We start from the raw sequence: 25,164 nt of genomic DNA on the forward strand, positions 1-25,164 counted from the left end.
CAGTTCGATTGTTTCTAAAATTACGGGATCTACAAGAATTAGGTCGTAGATAAGCAAACTTCAAAACTTTAAAATAAATAGTACAAGCTTGAAAAGTTTTAAACTATGCTATAGTACGTTGTAGATGCACAATACAATAACCAATTCGTGGACTCCTTGAACTGCACATTGTGGAAAGCCACACCGAATACAATAACGTGCTCTCAACCTTCTTGCTTATGATTTGCAATTGGCATAGCAGGTAAGAGTAGATTTTATATTATATTATATATATATATATATATATATATATATATATATATATATATATATATATATATATATGTTTCCATTAAATTTATTGGAAAATTACAGGAGACTAATTAAAATTTGTCGCCGGTAATGGAGAAGCCAAAATATCGCAGGCATCATAATGCCGCCGGAAGCGGAGGCGAGTCCCCCCGCTTTCTCCGGAGCAAGAGCGGAAGCAGATCGGCGAGGTTTTCACGAAACGAAACGCACTCCTTCACGTCTGGATACTCCATCACCCCCAGAAGTGAAGAAATCGCTCCGGCGAAGAAAATGAGGAAGAAGCAGGTGGTGAGCGACGGCGGCGGCGAATTGGACGGCGGTTTGGTTAGGTTTCAGCCGCGCACTAGGAGCAAGATAGAGGTGCCGAGGAGGACGCGATCGGCTTCCACTTCTCCATCCGCGTGGGCGCTCTCGCCGGGGAGATCGTTGCCTTGTTCATCTCCGGCGCCGTTGGCCGTTGCGCCGGTTCCGAAATCTCCGGCGAGCTCCGGGAAGTTGACGAAGCGCGAACCGAAAGTCGGCGGCGGCGGGGGTGTGAGCAGCGTATTGAATTACTTCAGGCAGAAGAAAGTTTCACCAATAGTGGAGGAAGAGTACAACCGTTACCGCGTGGCGTACAACAGGTTGCTGCAGTGGAGATTCGCCAATGCTCGAGCTGATTCGTCCATGGCTGCCGTCAAACAAGTGGCTCAGGTAATTAAAACTCTTCCTTAATTTGGCGATTCAAAAATCACAATTTCAAATTTAATATTAAATTAAATAATTAATGCAGAAGAAGCTGTTCAATGGATGGGTAAGAATATCTCTGGCTAAAAGCTTACTTATGGAAAAGCGGAGTCTAATTCAAAAGCTGAAACACGAATTAAAGCTGTACCAGATTATAAGCTCAGAAATTAAGTTGCTGAATGAATGGAGCAAAATTGAGCCGAAAAACGTGGAAGCCGTTGGCAGAGTTGTACGAAAACTATCAGCCGTTTCAGTTTGTCTCCCTCTTGTCCATAATGCAGAGGTCTATATATATAATTATTTTTTCATTAAATTTAATTAGATGATTAGAGTTTTATTATTATTTTAAAATTTTATGAATTTTTTTTTTAACTTAGGGAGATACAATGTCGGTCTACGACGCCGTATCGACAGCCGTGGAAGTGATGGACAACGTAAGAGCAATGATTCTTGACATGCATTTGCAGGTAAAAAAAAGTAATAAGAAAGTTATTAAATAAATATTTTTTAATGTTGAATAAAAATGAGTAATATGGGATTTTATGATATTTGTATATATAAATTTTTGGTGCACAAAGGTTGAGAAAACGTGTTACCTGCTAACGGAGCTGTCGGTTATGCTAAAGCAGCAGAAGCAATTCTTTGAAGAATTAGAGAAACGGGTTACACTGGTTGCATCTCTAGAGGTACTAAAATTGGTTTTTAATTGGAATTTCCATTCATTTTTATTGGTCCTGTATATTATATATTTCCTACATAAATTTGAATATATATTTTCCGAGCAGAAAAAAAAAAGTTTATGGAATTATTCGAAAGATCCAAAATCCAAATTGTAGCCCATTGAATAAAATGACAACCCTTACAAGCCCAATAGTTTTTCAATTAACCGGCATAGTTCAAGCCCAATAGTTTGTTTCTTTATTACAATGTTTGTCCCATCGATTTCAATTTTGTACTGCATGTTCGTAAAAAATATATTTGGTCATTCATGTTTCATAAGTTCAACATTTTTAGTCATTAATGTCAATTTTTTGTTAGTACTAACAAAATCAACCGTGTTCCTGTCACTATCTTAACTGACGGACTAACGGTAAATTAACAAAAATGACCGAAAGTGTTATTTTTTAAACATGAGGGATCAAATGTATTTTTTGTGAACTTGGGGGATCAAATATGAAATCAGTGCAAACTTGAGGGGTAAAACTGTAATTTTCCAATAAAAAATGTTGTTTTTTTAAATTTGATAAATAGTAGTATGATGAGTGACTAGCTCCCACTATTTAATATCCAAGTTAGTATAACCATTAGAAATGATTTTACCAGGCCTATACATGCATATTTTGATATTAAGTTTTTTTCAAAATTTACTTTACAATTTTTTAACACATATATAATTATATATATTCATTTGCAGGCTCAAGAGAAAAGTTTGAGAGCACATCATTTTCAACTGGTCAACGAAATAAATGCAATAGAAACATAGGTTGATTAAATTACATCTTTGATACAACACAAATAATGTAATTGTTGTATACACGAATCATAGGTTGATTAAATTAAATTTTAAACCACAGCAGCTCACTCTTTAATTTCATTTTCGTACGTCTAAATGCAGCTGAAATGCAATAATAGATCCAATTATACAACTCTACAACATTTGAAAAAATCTTTAATTACTCACTCTATATATACCAATCCCCACAATTTTAAACTCATAAGAAACAACCCAAAATGAAAAAAAAAAATAAAAAATTAAAACCCCAACACTCGAAAACATATAGATTATTAACACTCGACATTAGGTTTTAGGGGGTCCGGAAAATCGACCACCCCATCACCGCCACTCCCCGGCAGTTTCCGGTGAGGCTTGGCCTCGTGCAACATGGACAAAACGTCTCTCATAGATGGACGGTCGGCCGGATTCCGACTAGTGCATAGCAACGCAACCCTAAGGAGTAGCATCATTTCCTCCCTCACCGGAGCGCACGATGCACCGGCATTTTTATCTAAGACATCGTTCAAACCATTTTTCGTTTTAATTTTGGATTTGATCCAATCCACTATACTATTTCCGTCGCCAAATTCCGAATCCACCGATCTTTTTCCGGTCAAAACCTCCATCAACACCACTCCGTAGCTGTAAATATCACTCTTCTCGTCAACTTGCAATGTGTACGCGTACTCTGCAAATACCGAAAATAGAAATAAAAATATAAATTTTAATTACATAAAAATAAATAAATAGAGTTGGATAATGGGAGTGTTATAATTAAATTGACAAAATCTTGGTGGGTCCAACTCCAAAGTATATATATATGATGAAAAAAAAAAGTGAAAAATTAAAGGGAAAGAGCACTTTCACGCGCGGTAGTGGACACCGCACTGTAACAGTAGCAAATCACGGCGACAAAATGGAAAAGAAATAAAAATAGGGTGTGTGCTCCACCACGATATGGAATGTGCTCCATCACTATTGGTTACAATTTTGAAAAACATTCCTAGGCCCATCAACATTTGAATATATATATATATATATATCTATCCTTTTATAAATGAAAAAAAAAAAATCGATTAAAATAAAGGAACAACAAACTTCATCAACAAAATATTTTGTAATTTAAATTGTATTATTTTTGGCGCCAAAAGTGTTCAAAAGCTGTTGGTGGTAATGGAGTTGACAATTGACAAAAAAAAAAAACCAAATGGGTTTAATTGTTATAAAAAATTAAAAATAGGTAGAAAACAAAATTGTATCACATTATACACGCAGGGGGGAGGCACATATTTCGTCACCCTACACAAAGAACTAAAAACCCAAAAGTGACCACATATTACATAAAAACCCAACAAGAAATTAGAAAAGCATGCTTCACCCCACCCCCACCACAATAGTATTCTATGTCATATATTGATAACACAAATTAAAGTAACATGATCCATAATATATGTAAGTCAACCAAAATAAATAAATTTAATTAATCTTATATATAAAAGAAAGAAACGCTGAGCAACCCTAGAAAAACCCTAATGAATAATTATTTATTTTTAATATTTTTCTCTACTAATTTTCTAATTAGAATTTTTAACAATTATTAATTCCATATTTTTTTCATCAATACATCTCAAATCTTAATAGATAATTAAATTGACATTTTTTACTTTTGAAATAATATCCCGTGCATCGCACGGGGAAAATGCTAGTTAATTAATTAATTAAGAAACCATACCGGGGGCAATGTAACCGTAAGATCCGGCAATAACCGACATCGACTCGTCGGTCTGAATCAACTTCGCGACCCCGAAATCGGCTACTCGAGCCTCCATTTCACCGTCCAAGAGAATATTACTCGGCTTCAAATCCCGATGGACGATCACGGGATCACAGTCGTGGTGAAGATAACATATCCCTTGGGCCACGCCGAGCACAATCTTGTACCTAGTCACCCAATCGGCCACCAAATTGTCGCACTTATTATTCTTCCCGTGCAATAAATCGTCCAAGCTCCCGTTAGGCATGTACTCGTACAACAACATCGTACATTGGTTGTTACTGCAACAACCCAACAATCGAACTATATTTCGGTGCCTCACGTTGCCCAACACATCGACCTCGGCCAACACTCCTCTCCTCCGCCTGATTGTGGCGACATTGTCCTTGTTCTTCCCCCAGAGTATCTTGACCGCTATGATCTCGCCACCTGGCATCTCAGCCTTGTACACCGTGCCCGTGGACCCCATGCCGAGGATCTTATCGGTCGTGTTGAGGCACTCCAGAACATCGTCCGCCGTGAAATTCAGCCTCTGGAAAGCTGTTAGCTTCCAGGGGCCGATTTCACGGTCGTTGGAAAATTTACGTCCGTATTTCGCCTTGAAGAAACGGGCGCCCGCGATCAGGACAAATAGGCCGATGCCGAAAGCCGCCGCCATTATCCAGACGATTGCCCCGGCCGCCCTCTTGGGCTGGCGACGGGCCTCCACGACGGGACCCTCCGCCAGCCCGTCTGTTCGGCAGGGTTTGTTTAAAATCCCGCCGCAGAGGCCTTCGTTCCCGGCGAACGAGGACGGGTGAAGAACGGAGAATAGTAACCCCGACGAGGGTACGGGCCCCGTCAGGCGGTTGTACGACACATTGAAATTCTCGAGCGTGCTGCAGTTGTTGAAATTCGAAGGGATCGCTCCCGTGAGAGAATTGTTCGATAAATCGACGTTTGTAATGACGGGGAGTGCGGAAATCTCCCACGGGATGATTCCCGTCAGTGAATTTCTACGTAAATTTAACGAAATCAGCTTCTCGCAGTGGCCGATGTCCCACGGAATGCTACCGCTGAGATTGTTTCCGTCCAATTCGATATTGTAAAAACTCGAGCACCCGATAAAATCGGGGATTTTACCGTTGAGATTCGAAGAACTTGCGGAAAAAATCTGCAAACTCGGAGCGCTCCATATGTTGTCCGGCAGCTCGGAATCGAAATTGTTCGCCGATATATTCAAGAACGCCAATTTCACCGCATTGCCGAGATCTTTCGGAATCGGTCCGGATAATCTGTTTTGACTTAGCTCAAAGTAAGTAAGATTAGGCAACGAACCAAATCCAAACGGTATCGAGCCATTGAGCATGTTGTTCTGAATCCTCACACGGTTTAAGGCCGTGCAATTCGCTAACGACGCCGGAATCTCGCCGGAGAGTCGGTTCGAAAAGAGCACGAGTTTTAACAGCTTATCGCTTAGGCAGAGATTTGGAGGAATCGGGCCCCACAGCGAATTCGAAGAGACGTCGAGTTTTTGTAGCTTGGCGTTTGAGCCGAGTTTCTGAGGTAGAATTCCTGTAAGAGAATTGTTCCACAGAGACAAGATTTCTAAGTTGGGAAGCTCGCCGATGCCACCTGGAATTTCACCGGTCAGCTTATTGTTCATCAACGACAGCGTGTTGATCTCCTTCAGGTATGATAATCCGCCGGGGATTTCACCGGAGAGGTTGTTGTCGGATAAATCGAGAATCTGTAACGAATCCATTTGAGCCCATGTCGCCGGAATGTGGCCGGAGAAGTTGTTCTTGAACAGCAGCAGCACCTCGAGATTCCCCGATCCGCCCAGCTCCGGTGGAAGATTGCCGGAGAGATTCGCCGACGAGATATCGAGATACACTAAACTTGATAAGGTGGAAAACTGCACGGGGAGTCCACCGACGTAAGCATTGTACCCCAATTCCACGTGTTCGAGTTGACTCAGGAGACCCAACTCGGATGGGATCCGACCCGTGAGGGAATTCCCATGCAGGTACAAAGATTTCAGCTTTGAGAAACTGCCGTAACTGGAAGGGATTTCGCCTTCGAAGTAGCTGCCGCCGAGATTCAGGTACTCGAGATTGTCGAGAGACACGAGCTCCTCCGGCAACGCTCCGGCGAAGCTGTTGCTGTAGGCATTGAGGAAGGTGAGGGATTTGAGTTTCGAAACTCCCGGCGAAAAGCTCGAATTGAAGAAGTTGTGATTGATGTCTAGGGTTCTGAGGTCCGGGAGTTCGAAAACGGCGTCGTTTAAGGGCCCGTCGAATGAATTCCAGCTCAAATTCAAATGGTGCAAATGTGACAAATATCTCACATCGGAATGTATCGCGCCGGAGAGGTTTCGCCCCGACAAGTCCAGGGTTGTAACTTTGTCCGACCGGCGATCGCATTTCACGCCGGACCACGAGCACCACGCGGGCTGCGAACCGGGCCTGGAAAATGCTGTTTTCGGATCCCAATCACGGAGCGTGTTTTGGGTGTCGATGAGTGATGATTTAATCGAGAGAAGAGACAGAAGCTGGAGCGGCGGCGTCGCGGCGGCGCCGCCGGCGAGGATGAAGAGGAGGAAGAGGGATGAAATTAGGGCCATGGTGGTAGAATTGATGGTGGAAATTAATGGAATTGAGTGAGTGAGAAATGTGTGTGTGTGTGTGTGTAAATTTAAGGTGGGGAAGGGTGGTTTTGATGGTGGTTGGGTTTGCTTTTTAGGAGTGCATGTTGCAGAGAGTGTTTCATGATGATGATGATTAGCAATTCTCTCTCAGTGGGCTCTGTTTTTGCATCAAGAGAGAGAAACACAGTTACACCACACTCCCCTTTCTAGAGAGAGAAACAGAGTTCAAAATAAATAGAAATATATATAAATAGTTCGTCCTCTCTCCTCTCTATATATTTCACCTTTGTCTTTCTCTCTCTAAGTATATACTTTAAGGTATTTATTTATTTTGCTGGATTTCTTTTCACTTTTCCTTTTGTTTTTCTTTACATCATTCCTTGTTTCCTTTATCTTTGGCAGAAATTTGATTAAATATGGGCAATGTTTGTTGCAGGATCCAATAAAAGTTTTTCTTCACAATTTCCCACTCTCTTATTATTAGTTTTATTTTTTAATTTGTGTTTTGGTATAATAAGACGAAATTAAAGTTGAATTGAAAATGAAATTTGGGTGATGAGATATATATATATATATATATATATATATATATATATATATATAGGACCACTTAAATTAATTTGTACCAAAACCCCCCTTTTTTTGTTTAATTATCAGCAAATATGATCAATGACAATGATTGTCAGGTACCTATCAAACATTTCTTTATAAAATATGCATGGTTGATACTTACAGCCTGCCATTTAATTATGTGACTCCAATATTTATATATATTTTCAGCAAAGAAATTCAAATACTACTGTTTTCTTAAAAAAAAAAAAAATAATAAAACTAAAAAACGTGATCAAATTATTATTCAATATATATCTATTAATAGGGCAGAGTAAATTTAGTACTACTAATACTGCACACTGTTATCTAGACACTGTAAATAGAGCTGCTGGACCCTCACTATTATTGTAAATCTAACAGTACACATTTAATTGACCTTCAACAGTTGTACTTTTGGCCTTGGCAGTAGTACTTCTCTTCATTACAAGTAGAATTTTTCTTTTAATTCACAGAGATCAGTAAATTTTTTATCTGCAAAATTTCTACTTTTTTTCATGAACAATTTAGAATCCAAGAATTTGTAGCTAATTAATTAGGACAGTTTGACTTGTGGGTGGGTTGTTTGATTAAATTGAATGATTTGATGGCCTACTTAATTAATAGTACTTTAATTTACATCATTAAATGTGTAATTAAAGCAGATTTAAGATAATAATTAAGAAGGCGGGTTTTGCAGGTAGAGATGATGAATTAATCACTCCTACAAATTGTCTTTGCTTAACAGTATTGTATAAAACTTTTTGCATGCTTCAATGTTACGTGTACTTCTACTAAAGTACTCCATTTTTCTTGACGTATAATCAATTAATAGAGAATGAGTATTATTATTTTAAAACCGAGCAAGTGGGACAAAAGTATTTTTCGTGCTGTAAATGGCTGCAATGGTGGAGCCATAATAGGGTCAAAAGGGGGCAATGACCCCCAACTAGTGGCGAGGCTAGAAATCTTAGTGATGGGGGCTTAAACACAGAGGGGTTTGTGGGTAGCGGCCCTCGAAAAAAAAATTGCGAATTTAAGATGAAAATTTGATATGAATTTTTTTTCCCACTTTCAGAAGATAATACAAAGCGAATTGCGGAAGTTAAATTGCTATGAAAATTTAAGAAACATGGATATCAAGTCGATTATCAAATTGACACAATCGACTTATAATTGATATCCAATTTGAAAATTAAGATGATAGAGAATTAAGTTGTCAAATGCTAAACGATCACCGGTTGGTGGAATAACTTAACCGCTATAAGTGCGACTAACCGCTATTAGTGCGATTGTGGAAAAGAATAAAGTTTGTTTTTTTTTATTTCCAAGAAACTTAACGAAATTGAGAAATAGAAAACAATGACTTTGAATAAGTGTACTGAAAATAAGTAGTTTAAATAATATAATTTGGTAGACTAAAAAAATAAATAGAATATTATATATATATATATGTATATATATATATATGAAAAGGGGATAAATTTGAAAGTGAGAGGGGCTTGAGTCCACCCTAGCCCTTGGGTGGACTCGCCTCTGCCCCTAATAATTCTCGAATCCCTATTTTTAATGTGAATATTTAAAAAAATCGTGTATAATTAGCATTATCGACCTTCTCTTATAAAGGTTCTACCCGCAAACTTTAAATTCTGGCTCGGGAAAAAAAAGGACAAGGGAGTAACTCAGCCACAGGGCAAATACTGTTAGTCGGTTACGGATTGTTTAATGAAACAAAATTGATGAAAGACGTAACATTGGCTAAAGCAATTTGTCTACCTAGTTGCAGAGTTGTCCTAACTAAAATATAATTATATATAATTCAGTAGTACTGATTGAAGACGACAGTTCCGCAGTTCAAGAAGAACCACTCAGAAGAACATGCATGTGTTTTAATTAGTATATAATTTAATAATAAATAAATATATATATTTATAGTGAAGAATTGAAAACAAATTAGAGGAACAAAAATAATAATATATAGATATAGGAAAAAGCAAAACAAGAGTTAGTAGAGAAATAAAAAGGCGTGTTTGTTTGTTGACAATAGTTATGAAAGAAGGTGATGGAATTGTCTGTACATGCGTATTTCATGCAGAGCCACAAGCGAAAGAAAAAGAAAAGCGTTTCTTCGCTCTCAGGCTTTAGTCGTGTTCTACTAATTCTCGGCGCGTGCACGTCACGTTGGCCTCACTTTTTAGAACATGCATGCCTGCCTTTGATTTTTTTATTTTATTTTATTTTTTTGAGTTTGTGTAGACATCTATTTTGCAAGGTTCTAAAAGGCGGTTATCGGGTTCGTGGCGGTTAGGGACGGCCACACAATAAATCGGCGCGGTGGTGATTTATCGGAGATAAATCGAAAATAAATCACTTTTTAAATTTAGTGTAATATATTTCTAAATATTATTTGTAAATACTCAAAATATATAAAAAAAATATTTAAACATAATTCTATCCTATTATTCATATGTTATTATATAATTCTAATTACTCAATAAATAACAAAAATTTAAAAATAATAAGATCATAATATAATTAAAGATTCTTACGAAATACAAATGCTACGCAAGTCTTTCGCATCAACAAGTAATATAAACACAACAAAGCATAAACTCATGTTTTGGGTGATCGTCAAGTTCTTCTTTCTTGCCAGTTACAAATTGCGGGGTAATATTTGGTTTGGTTTCATTTTAATTTTAATTTAAAAAAAAAAAAAAAAAACCGATTTGTTTACCGATATATCGGTTTGACCCGCCAAAAAACCCCTGCAAACCGCCTCGCTGTAAAAAAACGATATTCCAAACCGCCTTAACAAAATCGTAAAAGTTTATAACCGATACCGATATGGCGGCCGATATATCGACCGCTACGACCGCTATTTAGAACACTGCTATTTTGGTGTCAAAATTGGAACATAGGAAATAATCATATATCACTATAATAAATATAAATAAATTTATGTCACTAATTGATCAATATAGTGATAAAATAAATAAAATCATGCATGATAAAAAAAAAAAGATAAAATTTGATGATTAAAGAAAATTTAAACTATTTTTAACTAGTATTTTTAAATACCAAATACAGGTAAAATTTCTATAAATTACTACAGTCGAAAATAACACAATACTATTAATTTATCAAAATATTAAATTATCGAACCAACAACTTAATTCATTTTCAGCAAGCTGCTACCAGAAAAAAATATTATTCCAATGTGATTATTGATTTATCACTCAAAAGAATATAATAATAATTCTCAACACTAGGGCTATAGGGGCAAGATGGGAAGAAAGGGGTTAATTGCAGGGAAGTGGGCTGCGCAGCAGTTCATACTTTGTTCCATTTTAAAACAAAACAAAAAACCCGGTCCACTAATAATTATAAGCCCATATTATTATTTTTCATTGTGTTTCTGCCAGCACGCGTCGCTCGCGTGATGGACCGCAATCACACTTTTTTTTTTTTTACCATGGGGCCCACTCCCGTGCCTGAAAAGCACTCTATTTCTCATTATAATTATTTTATTTTTCTTTCTAAAAGGTTTAGATTTTTCATAATTATGTTGGAAACTAATTAACCAAATAAATACTTGAAATTATGTTTAGGACAAGAACATTAAAATGTAGGAAATAAATATATATCAAATTACGGCCACTCCTTGAAGTAAGGTCAAATTACGAAAAAATATCTCTAATTTCAGTAATAAAAACTACCCATCAACTATATATTTTTTCGCGAAAAAACCTCTAATAAATTTGATACAGTAAATCTTAACGTGAAAAACAATACATAGTTGAAAGATGACTGTAATTAATCAAACATGAGTGGTTTTTTGCAATTTCATCTTAGATAAGTGACTTCCTGTAATTTACCCTAATTGAATAAGTGCAAATAAAACACAAAACTTAAACAAATAATGTCAAAGTGAAGGGAAAAAAACACACTATTTTCTTAGTATCTTTTAATTAAAATCTCAAAGTAGTAGCATCGTTTTTCTTAGTAATAATTCTTAATTTTTGTCACCTTCCTACATACTAATTTCCACACTCACTCACTCGTATGAATAGGAACTTTAATGTGACTTGTATGAACATGAATATTAAGTATTATTATTTTTATTTTTTGATAATTGATTAAGTATATTAACTCATGAGATAAAAACTTTAATTGGCATAGTGGAGACAAAATCATTAATCTTTGAAGACCAATGAGTAAGCATGTGAAGCTCTAACCTATAAGTCAAGATCCTTCACTATGTTCAATTTTTTACTTCTCCTATTTATCCTTTCAATTATGTCAACTAGTTATAAACCCAACCAACAAAATGTTTTTATTTTTTCTTCCATAATTTTTTTTATATATAATTTATAGTAAAATATAATATTATTATTATGTAAAAAAATTTAAATTTTTTTAAAATAAATGAATAATAAAATGAGTTCGAGTTCGAGTTCGACATGCTCGACTCGACTTCATCTCGAGCTCAGCTCATTTACATATGGGAGTATGTCCAACACAAAAATAGGTTTTAACTTTCTTGATTAAAATAATAAAAAGTTGCCCCAAAATAAGAACTAGGGTAAATAAGAAACTAATGTGTTTTTTTTTTTAATTTAAAAAAGGGTCCCATATTTATGATTGCATGTCAAGCTCTATCATTTCATTCTTGTTAAATAAAGAGGCTTTATTTGTGAAGAATGATATGAATATCTCACCCTCCAATACCTTCAAAGTATGCGAGGCATGGTGAAATGGACAACCAAATGATTTAAAACTTCTAAAGTTAATGCATTAAAATCTGCCTGAAATTTACATGTAATTTTTCTAATAATTTTGGGGAAAAATCTTGTTTGTTCTTGTTTTAGAGGCAAAGTATTTTTACTTTTAAATTTTCAAATTAATTACTATAGTATATACCTACAATTTACATCATTTTTATTCTTATTTTACTTAAATATAACAAAGCCTAGATGTTCCTGCAATTTGAAGCAAAGAAAAAAAGGTAGAAGCAAAATGCACTAATTAAGTAGTCCACACTTTTAACCAATAAAACTCAAGATCTCAATGATGTTGTTTTAGAAGATTGAAATTCCTTTTGCAACTTTTTGTCATTCATGCTTTCAAAACTTAGAATTTCCAATGGCTTCAATTATTTAGTTGGTGACTGACTCTATTTTATTTAAATTGGAGGACAACCCATCAACACATAAGAATACCACTACTCGTAACAACGGTTATTGAGATGCTACACTCGGTGATTATTAACCGTTCATGTGATGTGCGTGTGATTATTTGCAGATCAATGGTTAATAATCATACAATGTATTAAGATGTAGCATCAAATAAACTCGTAAGAACTAACATGAATGTTTTAATTAGAGCATTTAATTTTACCTGCAATTCAATATTAACCACTCTTGTTTTGGGATTGGATAAGTATTGTAAGTGCTACACAATGTGAAGTATACCGATAGATATATAAGTGTTTAAATAGAATTAAAAGAGATGATTTAATATGATTAACTACAAATTCTCTCTTCGGCTATCTTCATCTAAACCTAATAATTATGCATCACTAATGTATATCAAAAGGGTATTGAAGCCTGTCCTGCAATGGGGTTTATTGACTGGTCGACGATTCGAATCACTATTTCGACCATGCAAGGCCGATATCTAAACATCATATATAAATATAGAGGGCAGAGGATTGAGCAAAAAATATAAGCAACATTAAGAAACAAAAAGTCGGTACATTAACAAAATTACCAGGACATATGACAGTCATTGCAAGATATCCTCAATTCTCAGACAAGATAAGTTGTTCAAGAAAATAATGTCGAAACTTCTCTCAAAAGTAAACAAGAACCTAGAGCAGACACACGAATATCTTTTCAAAACTAAAATAGGCAATAGCAAAATTATGAAGAAGATTAACGGTAACGACGAAGAGAGAGGGTCTGGTTCCTCTTCCAGGTGGCCCTTCTGGAAGGACGTGCCTTGTGGTGCAAGTGACCTCTGCCCCTGAGACCTCTGTATTTCTTTCCAGCAGAGGTAAGCCCGCGAAGCTCTCTGTGTTTGTGGACTGGATTGCAGATCCAGTTGATTCTCGGGTCATTGCGCACAGTTGTATGTGCTGGATCGATCAGAATCACCTCGAAGTACTTGTAGGTGGAGTCCTGCATTGAAAACAATTGACTTATATCTTTACCCTTTATTAAGTATGCATGTTCAACCATTTTAGGTTGGAATTCATTTACAATTTTTTACGGAATAAACGAGGGGTAAGAATTTAATGATGAGGATAAAAATACTTGAGGTGGAATCATGCAGTGAAAACAATTTGGGTTACATCTTTAGACGTTACCAAGAACGTACGGGAAGACGAAAAGCATTTAGCTAAATGGTTGATGAGTAGAGCTTAAGATTAAAGATTAACGGGTATCAATCTTTAACGGTAGTTAAATCAACTAAGTCAAGGATCACAGTCAAGCACAAGTAGAAAATTATACAGAAATCACAGTTACTATGTTTCGTCTTAACAACTCAATTATTCAAACATCTCCAGAATTAAATAACTAAAATTTCAAGAGGATGAAAACAGAATGACAGAGAGAACTACCAGAGTGAATTATCGAGAAATTGAAAACAAACCTCGTTGATCCAGTAAGAGTTGAGAACCCTAAGGCCGGCAAGTTTCCTTCCGGCACGCTCCTCAGCAACGGAGCGCTTGCTGCGCTGGAACTTGAGCTGAGTAACTCCCTGGTTAGTGGGCTTACCGTACACAATACCCTTGGGCACTGGCCTCTTCCTTCCACCACGTCTAACACGCACACGGTACACCACATACCCCTAAAAGGTCAAACTAATTCATTAGTTCCAATATAAAAATGGATAGAACGGACATAACTGGCAAATGTACATATGTGCGCGTAGGGACACAATGAAAACATTTTGTTAATTAATTTGAGAATACGCAAAGTTTAATTTACAGTAACAACATATAACAGAGGAAACATCAAATACCACGTCTGTCTGTGTTTACGCATATTGACGTATAAATCACTTGCATCGGTAAATTGCATTGACTGCCTAAATTTTATATAACTGCACAATGCAATCAAAACAAAAGATTACCAAACTGTATATATGTCGTCCAATGGCAGAACTCCTTTCAAATTCTTAAACGGCATTTAGAAAATCCGTTGTTTTTAAGGTAGTTTTAGTATAAGAGACAGCATTAACTCTTGAAATTAACAATCAGCAATCTTACTAACAGCTGATTGACAAAAAACAAAATCTCACAGCCACAGTAAGTCTATAAACAATCAATTGAAGGCACTTTCTAAAACACTAATATTGGAGACAACAGATATATCAAATCACACACCAACACATACGCATTTCTTCACGGAACTAAACAACGAATGAATACAAAACGGAATGGATTTTCGTACCTGCTTGGCCTTGTAGCCGAGGCGGCGGGCCTTGTCGGGGCGGGTCGGGTGAGTGACACGGACAACAGCGGGAAGCTGACGGTACTCCCAGCATCGAACCCTAAGCAAAAACCTCATCACATCGGATTGCTTCTTCTTCCATAGCTCGGAAACGTAAGTGTAGGCACCTGCAAATCAAACAACGGATCAAACTATGAAACAATTACTGAAAAAAAGACGACGGGAATTAGGGTTCGGCGGAAGAAGAAAACAATACCCATTACAGTAGCCGCTGCGCGTTCACCGCCGATATGAAAATGGAACTGAAGTGGAGTGGGAATCAATTACGTTAGGGTTTTCGGAGGTTATAAAAACAACCCTGCCATATGGGCCAGGCCCAATCCGTTAGTCCTATTATATTTTTTTTAGCTCTTGGGCCTCAAAATAGAATTAACCTTTTATTAAAAGGAGCATCTTTTTTTTTTTTTTTTCTTTTTAATCTTTGAAATTAAAAATAAATAAATAAATAAATAGGGTAAATTACAAACACCCCCCTGAGGTATGGCCGAATTACAAAAACGTCCCTCTTGTTTGGATAATTACAACCACCCCTCAACTCCACAAATTTAAAGGAATCTTCGAGATTATATGGAATATTATCACTTTTGTACCCGTTTTATCCATCAATTTCTACATTATGAAGCAAGATGATCATAATATGTGATTTTTAGCTTGTATATATCAGTTTATGGTGCATCGAAAACTGTATTTTTACTCAAAACGAGTACAAACTAGAGCACATTTCACGGAATCTAGATGATTATGTTGAATTTGGCATCATAAGGGTGGAGGTGTAAGAAAAAAACATAGTTGAGGGAGGTAGATGTAATTATCCAAGCAAGAGGGGGATTTTTGTAATTTACCCTAAAAAACTAAGTAAAAACAGACAGAGAAAAATAAATAAAAAAAATAAGTAAAAACAGACATAGAAAAATAAAATTAATGCCTACTACAAAATACTTTTTTCCCTCTGAAAATTGGATGGTACTAATTTTTTATCACTGGAAAATGGCTTAAATCTATATATATTTTTTTGATTTAATTTAAATATAATATTATATTATAAATCTTAAAAATTATAATTAAGAAAAAAAAAGTGATATATATCTGTAAATGATAAAATTGCAGCACTACATACATCCAATTTCCATCCCACCATTAAATTTTCAGCTCCTCGAATCGAATGCATACAAACGGTGCAGCGTCACAAGTGTACAGAACTGGCCGATACATAAAAGCAAGTGCCCGTTACATAATAATAATAATAAAACACAGATAAATTGAATAAACAGATAAGAACATGCGGCGGTCATTTGGAGGTGGCGGCAGCGGCGGTATGGGTGGAGGAAGCGGTGGCGGCGGCGGCGGCATGCTCCGAAACGTTCAAAGGGCTCTCCGCACCGGCGTCGGCGGCGCACCGCCGGAGCCATTTTCGCCGTCCTCGAACACCACCACCATAGGCACGGCGGCCAATTCTAGAAAACCCAAACACTACTCTAATAAAAAGCAATCCGCCACTCCAAACACGGCCTTAACCCTTTCGTCTTCTAGTTCTAGTGATAGCAGCAGTACCAATCCGCCGCGGGCTTTTTCGTCGCTGATTAATCTGCCGGCGTTATCTGCGCCGACTTGTTCTTCACCCACGTGCGGCGACGACGCGGAGTGGGAGTGTTTGGATGCGAGCGAAGATGAAATTAGGGCACGTGCTCTTTATGAAGATTTCATCTTTGGGAATGTTCCATCTAAAGATGAAGTCAATTTTGCTGTCTCTGCTCTTCAACAGTGAGTTCTTTAATCATCATATTAAATTATCCTTTTTTTTTTCATTTAGTATCATTAATTAATTAATTAATTAATTAAAATCATCCAAATTGCAGTAGTAATTGAGATGTATTTTGCTTTGAACATAATAATGATTATTTCTATGCTACATTGGGTAATTTTTTTACAATTGATCTACACACAATGTGTGTTTGTGTGTATCTGGTAAAGATCTACCTGACGTATTTCACCTGGTGTAGCATAGCATAAACGACATAATAATTGTTAATGGTGAGTGTTGAATGACCGCATAATAATTAATATCTCCAATACGCCCCCTCAAGTGCAGGCGAATTACATTTGAAGCCTTGCACTCGCATAATAATTAATATCTCCAATACGCCCCCTCAAGTGCAGGCGAATTACATTTGAAGCCTTGCACTTGAAATATCTTTAAATGGGTGGCTGTGGGATTCGAACTCATGACCTTTCATTTGGCCTGGCTCTGATACCATGTTGAATGACCATCTCAACCAAAAGCTAAGCTGTTAGTGAAATGTATCATTTAATATTAATATCTCCAATAGTGAGATTGTATAAAAAAATTATTTGAATGAAATATTTCGACATTTGAAGGGCCCTTAAACCGAAACACGTAGACGAATATGGAGTTGAGAAGTCGATTTATTATTCGTCGTCGGAATCTGAGGTGGATTGGATTGAGCCCTCACTGACAATATGCAGCAACAATTCAAGAATGCTGGAGCAGCAAAATGGATCGGACCGAGTTTACGATGCCTTCCATTTATTACAGAATGAACCTTCCGTACAGGTACCGTTTTCTCTTGTTTTTCCTTTTACAATGATTTTGTCGGAAAAATAAAATAAAATTCACTCTGTTTTTTTTTATATGCGTAAAAAGAGAATGGTGATCTCCTTATCATCGGATAAAGCCGTTTGGGATGCTGTCCTGAACAACGAGGTTGTTAAGGAGCTGAGAGGATCACTCAATCAAGGTTTGTTCGTTGGGTTTTTTATTTATTTATTTTTATTAAATAATAATTTTGTATATGAAATTATTTACTCGTTATGCCTGTAGGTGATGAAGAAGGAGACAACATAGACGAGGGCAGCCCGGATGGCTCAAATCCAGTAAGGGATATTCTGAGTTGGGTTTTTGTGAATGCCAAGGCGAAAATCATGCAACTTATTGACAAGATAACCGAACTTATGAACAGTGTTTTCCACCTTCCGAACGAGGAGAAAAATGGAGGCTTTTTCACCATGGAGGAGAAACTTAAGACGTCTTTATTTCTCTCCGTCGTCGTCCTTCTTATAGTGGTCGCCACTCGAGCCCAGAGTTCACGACCATAATTCGCCGACTTTTAATGTGTTACAGTTGCTCTAATGTTTTTTTTTTTTTTTGTATAAATGTTTGAGACAGTTTTTCAAACTTCCTAGGCAGTTGTTTCATCACTGCCTGAAATAATAAAAAGACAAACAGATAAAGAAAATGCAGTCTGAAAACGGGTTTAGATAAAGATCGAGGTTATATATATAGCAAAAAGGGTTTATCGGTTTTGTAGGATCTACACTCATTGAAATATACCGGATGTTTTCAAAATAGTAGATCTAAACATAATAACACATACACACGCATGTGTCTGTGGGTTTATTGGGTAGTTTTTTGTATAGATTTACGGTTTAAAATCATCCAGTGTATTTCACCGGGTGTAGCATCTCATAGACTAGTATCATCTCACCGTGTGATGATGACTCCTCCAAAGGCAAAACGTAGTGGAGGGCATTATCTCAAACTTTTGAACAAATCATAGTTATTGACTTTGATCGTTTCCGAATGCCCGGTCGTCTGTGTGGTCCCGATCAAAAGATCAAAATTTCCCCATCTTCTTCCAATCGTGATACCCTTCATTTCCTCACCCCAAAAGTCAACCCTAAATCTCCGTCGCCCAGGCGGCCATGATAGACTCTATCGATGATACAGAGTGGCACGAGTGTTTGGATTGGAACGAAGATGGAGGGGTACTTGTTCATTGTGAAGATTCTATCTTTGGAAATGCTCCATCTAAAGACGAAGTCGATGATGCAGTTTCTTCTCTTCAACAGTGAGTTTTTTAATTTATTATTATTTACGATTGAGATGTATTTTTGAACTATTTGAATGCTGATATATTATAGTATTTGTTTGAAATGGATTTCGACAAATGAAGGGCGTTTTATAAATTGTCGTCGTACTTCTCACGTCAATCGAGTAGAAAACTTACCGGGGATAGTGAAACAGACGGAGTTGATTGGATTGATCATCACTCGGTGACTATATGCAGCAGTTCAAGAATGTTACAGCACCATAATGGATCAAATAACAGTGTTTACGATGCCTTCCATTTATTGCAAACCGATACTTCTGTACAGGTTTTTTTTTTTTCTTTTTCTCTATCGTTTCTATTGTATTCCGTTGCGAATAATTTTTAATTTATCCATTTTATTTATTTAAATAATGCTCAAAGAGAGCGGTGGTCTCTTTATCGCACGATCAAACTGTTTGGGATGCTGTCTTGAAGAACAAGGATGTTAGGAAGCTGATGAGAGGATCAACTTTTCGAGGTTGTTTTTTTAATTTTTAATACTAATTTCATGTTTCGTATTATTTATTTTTTATTAATTTCATTCATTCCACCTATAACTTACGATGTTTATTCATTGTTTAGCTATTGAACAAGGAGACAACAACAACAACATAGACAACGGTACCTCAGACGACTCGAATCCAGTGAAGGATATTATGAGTTTCGTATTTCCGAAGGATGAGGGAAAAAACGTGCCACTTATTAACAAGATCGCGAGATCCATGAACGATGATTTTCAGCTTCCAAGCGGAAGCTCTATGGGGGAGCAAAATGGAGGCTTTATGAAGGAGGAAAATAATGAAGATAAGAAACTGAAGACGAGTTTATTTCTCACCATCATCGTCATGCTTGTAGTAATCATCAAACGTTTCTGGCGGTTACGAGGCTGAAGACCGTAATTCGTGTGCTGTTATTGGATATTTGCTCAAAACAAACCTTTCTCATTCAGGAAGTTCCCCTCCAAGTTTTTTTATTTGTTCATGTTTCCAAAACAGAATGCTCGTTTTTTTTTTTTTTCTTTTTTTTTTGTATAAACATGTTTGAAACAGTTTTTCCTCGGCAGTTCTTTCATGACTGCCTGAAAAAATAAAAACACAAACTGAAATTTGGAAATTCGAGAGAATGATTATTAATTATTAGTATTAGTGACGATAGTCAGTTTGTTCAGTTGACTGCAGCTTCCATCCGTGGTGTTGACCGCCACCGGGAGTTTTTCGGTATTCGGCATTTTGAACTTATTCATCGCATAAATTTATCTTAATTTTTATGAGTTCAATTTTATAATAGGGTAAATTACAAACACCTCCCTGAGGTATGGTCAAATTACAAAAACACCCCTCTTGTTTGGATAATTACAATCACCCCCTCAACTCCTCAAATTTAGTGGAATCTTCGAGATTATATGAAATATTATCACTTTTGTAACTATTTTATCCCATCCAAACTCTACATTATGAAGCAAGATGATCATAATATGTGATTTTTAGCTTGTATATATCAGTTTGTGGTGCATCGGAAACTGTATTTTTACACAAAACGAGTACAAACTAGAGCACATTTCACGGAATCTAGATGATTAGGTTGAATTTGGCACCACAAGGGTGGATGTGTAAGAAATAATCATAGTTGAGGGGTAGGTGTAATTATCCAAACAAGAGGGGGGTTTTTGTAATTTGACCATACCTCATGGGGTGTTTGTAATTTACCCTTTTATTTTATCATTAATTTTTTTAATTTTTATAATTTATTTATTTATCAATTTGAAAACATATTTTATGACAATTGCTCAAAAGAAAATTTAGATAATTGATTTTGGTTTCCATTCCTACCCAACCCGTTGCAGCCCAACCCATTCTCAAAATCCAGCCCATTACCTTTCTTAACCCTTTCTCTCTTTTTTTTTTTAATAAAAGAAAAGCTGCATAATAAAATTTAGGGGTCATTAGCAATATACCCCTCCTATAGATGAAAAATGGTGATATGTCCATACCATAATTCTTCCTTTGTGAAAACCCCCTAGAATATTTATTTCCAATCTTACCCTTGCACTACCTATCACGTTTTTTTTTTTTTTTTTTTTTTTTTTTATAATTATCAGTATTTTAAAATCTCTATTAATGAGGCACTTTCTCGCTAATTAGGATTAATTAGCATAATTATCTCAATTATTCATTTTTTTCTCTTTCCATAACAACTATCTAATTTCCTAAAAAAATGCTTACAAATTCCTAAAAAATTGATATCAAATCAAAAAAAAAAACAAATTGAATTTTTTATTTTTATTTTTTATTATTTCGGATTTATTTCGTATTTTATTTATTTATTATTATTTTTTAATATGACTATAGTTGAATATGACTATACGTGACTATATCAAATGTAGTCATATTTTTTGTTTATATTGCAGGTTTTTATATTTTTAATTTAAAAATTCCGATTATATAGCGTGGTACAATCATGTTTACCATATTATATAAAACATCGAAGATTGCCTATTGTTTACGAAAACAATCCTAGCAACATCCACACGAAAGATCACAATTTGAATGTTGTTACTACAAGTCAACTTGAAACGAAAATATAGAGCATATTTGAATATGACTACAGGCATAAAAACAATTTTTATATTCGAATATGATTACAGTCACATTCAAACAATAGTCATATTCCAATATGACTATAGTCATGTAACTGCTGCTAGTTCTGATATGGAGAAAAAAAATCAATCGAATATGACTATAATCATGGTACTGCTGCTAGTTTAGATTTGAAGGAGAAAAAATATCGGAAAATACACAGATAGATAGAGATAGAAATATAAAGAAAGAGCAGGAATGGGAGTTGACGACAACGGTGGTGAACGAAAACGAGAGTAGGGCAGGCGGCGACGGTGGTGGCGGTGGCGCATAGATCTGGAAAAAAACCCAGAATATCGAACTTAATTTTCAATGTGATCGGATAAACAAAATTTCATTATTCTGTATGATAAACCGAGAAGCTTAGCTACCTCTTCTTTTTTGAAAAAAACTCGTATTGGTTTTGAATCGCATCTTCCTTCTTCGAATTCGTGAGAATTAATTGGAACCACTCTTCCTCATCATCATATACTATGTTATTCAAGATTAGCGTAACAAATAAGAAATTAATAAATCACTAATCGAGTAAATCAGCAATAGTCATATTCGAACCAATGTATAGTCACGTTACTGCTACTGCTTCAGATTTGGAGAGAAAACAAAATGAAAAAAAATCGAAAATAACCAAAGGGAGGATAGGAGAGGCGACGACAATGATGGTGAATGAAAGAGAGAGTGAGGGAGACAACTATGGTATAAAATTAAGCACCTCACAAAATACAGTAAAAAACGTCAAAAACCATAACAAAACAAAATATGTAATTACATACATTCCAGTGCAATGTGATTACTCTGTAAATCGATATAAAGCTGAAATCAGATACAACATATACAAGACGAACCCATAACAATCAGATCGGAACAAAACAACAATAACAAATTGCGAATCAAAAATATCATAATCCATAATCTTAATTACAAAAAAAAAACACTTCCCATTCATGGCTCACCTTTTTCTCGCAACTTTTCTTCAACACGAAGCACATGACGGTATATAGATGACGACTAGGCACTTCGATCTATATTATGTAGAGAATATCACGTACCTCTACAAAAAAGGAAACGGTTATATGAATTTATTATTATTAAATATTTGATTTATTTTAACAACTGCTGTTAAGGATAATTATGTCTTATCCTATCATTAAGAGGGTCTCACTAATTAAGATTGAGATATGAGTGTGGAAAAAAGTCTAAAAAGTTAAATGAGTTTTTTACATAATATTTTCCATTTTGGGGGATTGCATATTTCCCCTAAAATTTAAAAGAAACAAACGGAAGGGGAAAAATCAATTAGGGTTTTATAGAGAGAGAGAGAGAGAGAGAGAGATGGATTGTTCTGAATCCGGCGACGGCATGAAAAAAGTTTCGAAACTGCACGAGGATCTGGGCGAGTCCGGTGTGAATAAGACACATAAGAAACCAAAAACGAAGAAGAAGGTCAAGCGCGTAGGCCCGTCGAAACGAAAAACGAAGAAGATGAAGAAGCGCAAGAGCATACCTATATTTGGACGAGGCCCGTTGTTGTATAAAAACGGAGAGCTCTTCCGATTTGATTTCGGTAAAACAATGACACTTCTCATGAAATCTGCCGATTTTGCTCTTGAAGTCTACAACAAAACACATGTATCTATTCTCTCTCTCTCTCTAGATCTCTCTCTCTAGATCTCTCCATAACAACAATTGCTTATTCTGTTAATAATTTATTATGTGTGTGTAGTCGTTGGCATTCAGTTTGATGTAGCTGGTGCGTGCAACTGGAGATGATTCTAGGTTGGATTTATTGTTTAGGGCGAAGCCTATTGATCCTTTGGGGCCGCCGCAAGAAGATCCGGATCCCAAAATTTTTCGAGCTCGGGTTTTCGTCACACTTAATGACATGACCTGCTATGGGTAATCAATTTCTCATTTTGCTTTTCTTAACCACAATTTTACTCTTCATATAGATTATGCACATTATATATAACTTGCTCTAATATGTCCTATGTTTTTTTCTTTAATTTGCTTTTAGGATAGAGAATTGTAAATTTATTATCTACTCTTTTCCCTAACAAAGAATAGGAATAGAATCTCCGATTTGTCGTTTCATTCGTTATGTCCATGCTGTTTCCAATTATGAATAAAGTGGGTCCCACATAATTCGATCCCCCGACCAAATCGATCAGTCTTCTCACTTTAAAGTATAAGCTATGAATCCGACCGGCAAGAAGTAGGTTTTATTTTGTGTATAGTAGTAGTAGTACTCTAGTACAACTTTTTAACTTATACCTGCTACTTTAGTAAGATGTTGGACAATTACTCTTTGATGAACGTTTTGTCTGGTTTTGAGTGTGGCTAATAAGTACTCATAGATCATGAAATCAATTCATTGATTGATAGTTTGATACAAACTCATGTTCCCAAAGAGAAAAGTTTCACTTATTCAAATTTAGAAAAATATTTTAGCATGAAATGTGAGAGAGGTCAATTAATTGAAATGTAGCGATGTCTTTAAATGTGCAATCCTCTTCCAGTTTGTGTTTTACAACTTTACACTCTTTGAATGATTTCTCAGCTTTATATGCTTTTACTAGCATTTAACATATTTTTGGGTTTTGCATCTGCAGTTGCAGTTGGTGACAGCCTCGATCACAGCCTCCAGGTTATAAGAGAAGCTTATATATATATAAAATTGGAGGCCCTAAATGTGTTTTGTTTTTCGGAGGCCCAAGGCGACGGCCTTGCTCGGCTTGGGCCTGGCTGGCCCTGGTCCAGAGTTATTTTTCTTTAATGTTTTAAAGCCCAAGTGGAGAGATGATCTTGACCGCACAAATGAAAGGCCAGATCTTGACCGTCCATATCCTATATATATAGTTTGCTCTCCCACTCCATTTCACTTTAAACCTAACCCTAATAAATCCTCCGCCGCCGCTACTCTTTTCTCTCACTTTATCCCTCCTCTGTTTAGGTCGGCCGACTTCTTATATCTGTGTTCTATTGATTTTTAAATTATTTTTTCTCTAAAATTTATGTCGATGAAGATAAATTCGAGTGCCTATTGGAAGTCCGAGACTCGTTATTTTTTTAATATCGCAAGTGTAGTATTTTTCTATGTTCTTGTAAAACTTGATTTCATTTTCAATCTTATCTCTTTTGTTTCTCTATATTCTTCCTTTTGTGTTTCCAAAATTTAGTCTGTGATGAAATCCAAATAATAACTGTTGAATTCGATGGCAAAGATACCCACATGGAGACGATCCGCCTTGTACATGGTTTGCTGATCTATGTTGAATTAAGTCCTAATTGGATTGTCTTAGATTTTTGCCGTTACAACATAGATCAGACAATCCAATTGGGACTTAATTCAACATAGATCAGCAAATCCTGTACAAGGCGGATCGTTTACATGTGAGTATCTTTGCCATCGAATTCAACAAGTATTATTTGGATTTCATCACAGACTAAATTTTTGGAAACACAAAAGGAAGAATATAGAGAAACAAAAGAGATAAGATCGAAAATGAAATCAAGTTTTACAAGAACATAAAAAAATACTACACTTGCGATATTAAAAAATAACGAGTCTCGGACTTTCAATAGGCACTTGGATTTATCTTCATCGACATAAATTTTAGAGAAAAA

General features: G+C 35.9%; 5 protein-coding genes and 1 non-coding gene across 6 annotated transcripts; 4 read left to right on the plus strand and 2 right to left on the minus strand.

The window, feature by feature from the left end:
• The first annotated feature begins 332 nt into the window (after nt 1-332).
• On the plus strand, nt 333-2,593 carry QWRF7 (QWRF motif protein (DUF566)). Its single transcript, XM_012996690.2, has 5 exons — nt 333-984; nt 1,064-1,300; nt 1,395-1,484; nt 1,596-1,703; nt 2,432-2,593. The coding sequence occupies exons 1-5, from the start codon at nt 382-384 to the stop codon at nt 2,498-2,500; spliced, it is 1,107 nt and encodes a 368-aa protein (XP_012852144.2). The 5' UTR covers nt 333-381; the 3' UTR covers nt 2,501-2,593.
• An 80-nt stretch (nt 2,594-2,673) lies between these two features.
• PXY (Leucine-rich repeat protein kinase family protein) lies at nt 2,674-7,147 on the minus strand. The gene is made up of 2 exons (XM_012996688.2): nt 4,245-7,147; nt 2,674-3,200 (listed from the first exon to the last, which is right to left on the minus strand). The coding sequence occupies exons 1-2, from the start codon at nt 6,889-6,891 to the stop codon at nt 2,803-2,805; spliced, it is 3,045 nt and encodes a 1,014-aa protein (XP_012852142.2). The 5' UTR covers nt 6,892-7,147; the 3' UTR covers nt 2,674-2,802.
• Nucleotides 7,148-13,213: 6,066 nt separating this feature from the next.
• On the minus strand, nt 13,214-15,355 carry LOC105971840 (large ribosomal subunit protein eL15). The gene is made up of 4 exons (XM_088819362.1): nt 15,217-15,355; nt 14,961-15,127; nt 14,158-14,355; nt 13,214-13,682 (listed from the first exon to the last, which is right to left on the minus strand). The coding sequence occupies exons 1-4, from the start codon at nt 15,218-15,220 to the stop codon at nt 13,437-13,439; spliced, it is 615 nt and encodes a 204-aa protein (XP_088675488.1). The 5' UTR covers nt 15,221-15,355; the 3' UTR covers nt 13,214-13,436.
• An 844-nt stretch (nt 15,356-16,199) lies between these two features.
• LOC105971912 (uncharacterized) lies at nt 16,200-18,287 on the plus strand. The gene is made up of 4 exons (XM_012996840.2): nt 16,200-16,781; nt 17,397-17,592; nt 17,683-17,776; nt 17,860-18,287. Exons 1-4 carry the CDS (start codon nt 16,300-16,302, stop codon nt 18,132-18,134), a joined length of 1,047 nt encoding a protein of 348 aa, XP_012852294.2. The 5' UTR covers nt 16,200-16,299; the 3' UTR covers nt 18,135-18,287.
• A 323-nt stretch (nt 18,288-18,610) lies between these two features.
• LOC105971914 (uncharacterized) lies at nt 18,611-19,899 on the plus strand. Its single transcript, XM_088819363.1, has 4 exons — nt 18,611-18,886; nt 18,992-19,193; nt 19,289-19,385; nt 19,490-19,899. The coding sequence occupies exons 1-4, from the start codon at nt 18,741-18,743 to the stop codon at nt 19,795-19,797; spliced, it is 753 nt and encodes a 250-aa protein (XP_088675489.1). The 5' UTR covers nt 18,611-18,740; the 3' UTR covers nt 19,798-19,899.
• A 2,905-nt stretch (nt 19,900-22,804) lies between these two features.
• LOC105971817 (uncharacterized) lies at nt 22,805-24,775 on the plus strand. The gene is made up of 3 exons (XR_016031675.1): nt 22,805-23,169; nt 23,264-23,436; nt 24,150-24,775. It is a non-coding gene; the product is annotated as an uncharacterized LOC105971817 (transcript).
• The last annotated feature ends 389 nt before the right edge of the window (nt 24,776-25,164 follow it).

This window comes from Erythranthe guttata, chromosome 6 (genome assembly GCF_056151865.1).
Source record: "Erythranthe guttata isolate IM_541 chromosome 6, IM_541, whole genome shotgun sequence".
In the NCBI taxonomy this organism is placed as follows: domain Eukaryota; kingdom Viridiplantae; phylum Streptophyta; class Magnoliopsida; order Lamiales; family Phrymaceae; genus Erythranthe; species Erythranthe guttata.

What these genes read in the sequence shown, in the direction of transcription:
- PXY (XM_012996688.2), bottom strand. Translation starts at nt 6,891, where the DNA reads ATGGCCCTAATTTCATCCCTCTTCCTCCTCTTCATCCTCGCCGGCGGC. An exon ending in TTACGGTTACATTGCCCCCG is followed by an intron (nt 3,201 to 4,244) that starts GTATGGTTTCTT and finishes CGGTATTTGCAG; the next exon opens with AGTACGCGTACACATTGCAA.
- QWRF7 (XM_012996690.2), top strand. Translation starts at nt 382, where the DNA reads ATGGAGAAGCCAAAATATCGCAGGCATCATAATGCCGCCGGAAGCGGA. An exon ending in CTCTTGTCCATAATGCAGAG is followed by an intron (nt 1,301 to 1,394) that starts GTCTATATATAT and finishes TTTTTAACTTAG; the next exon opens with GGAGATACAATGTCGGTCTA. An exon ending in CACTGGTTGCATCTCTAGAG is followed by an intron (nt 1,704 to 2,431) that starts GTACTAAAATTG and finishes ATTCATTTGCAG; the next exon opens with GCTCAAGAGAAAAGTTTGAG.
- LOC105971840 (XM_088819362.1), bottom strand. An exon ending in TCGGCTACAAGGCCAAGCAG is followed by an intron (nt 14,356 to 14,960) that starts GTACGAAAATCC and finishes TTGACCTTTTAG; the next exon opens with GGGTATGTGGTGTACCGTGT. An exon ending in ACTCTTACTGGATCAACGAG is followed by an intron (nt 13,683 to 14,157) that starts GTTTGTTTTCAA and finishes TTTTCAATGCAG; the next exon opens with GACTCCACCTACAAGTACTT.
- LOC105971914 (XM_088819363.1), top strand. Translation starts at nt 18,741, where the DNA reads ATGATAGACTCTATCGATGATACAGAGTGGCACGAGTGTTTGGATTGG. An exon ending in AAACCGATACTTCTGTACAG is followed by an intron (nt 19,194 to 19,288) that starts GTTTTTTTTTTT and finishes TAATGCTCAAAG; the next exon opens with AGAGCGGTGGTCTCTTTATC. An exon ending in GAGAGGATCAACTTTTCGAG is followed by an intron (nt 19,386 to 19,489) that starts GTTGTTTTTTTA and finishes TTCATTGTTTAG; the next exon opens with CTATTGAACAAGGAGACAAC.
- LOC105971912 (XM_012996840.2), top strand. Translation starts at nt 16,300, where the DNA reads ATGCGGCGGTCATTTGGAGGTGGCGGCAGCGGCGGTATGGGTGGAGGA. An exon ending in GCTGTCTCTGCTCTTCAACA is followed by an intron (nt 16,782 to 17,396) that starts GTGAGTTCTTTA and finishes CGACATTTGAAG; the next exon opens with GGCCCTTAAACCGAAACACG. An exon ending in AGAATGAACCTTCCGTACAG is followed by an intron (nt 17,593 to 17,682) that starts GTACCGTTTTCT and finishes ATGCGTAAAAAG; the next exon opens with AGAATGGTGATCTCCTTATC.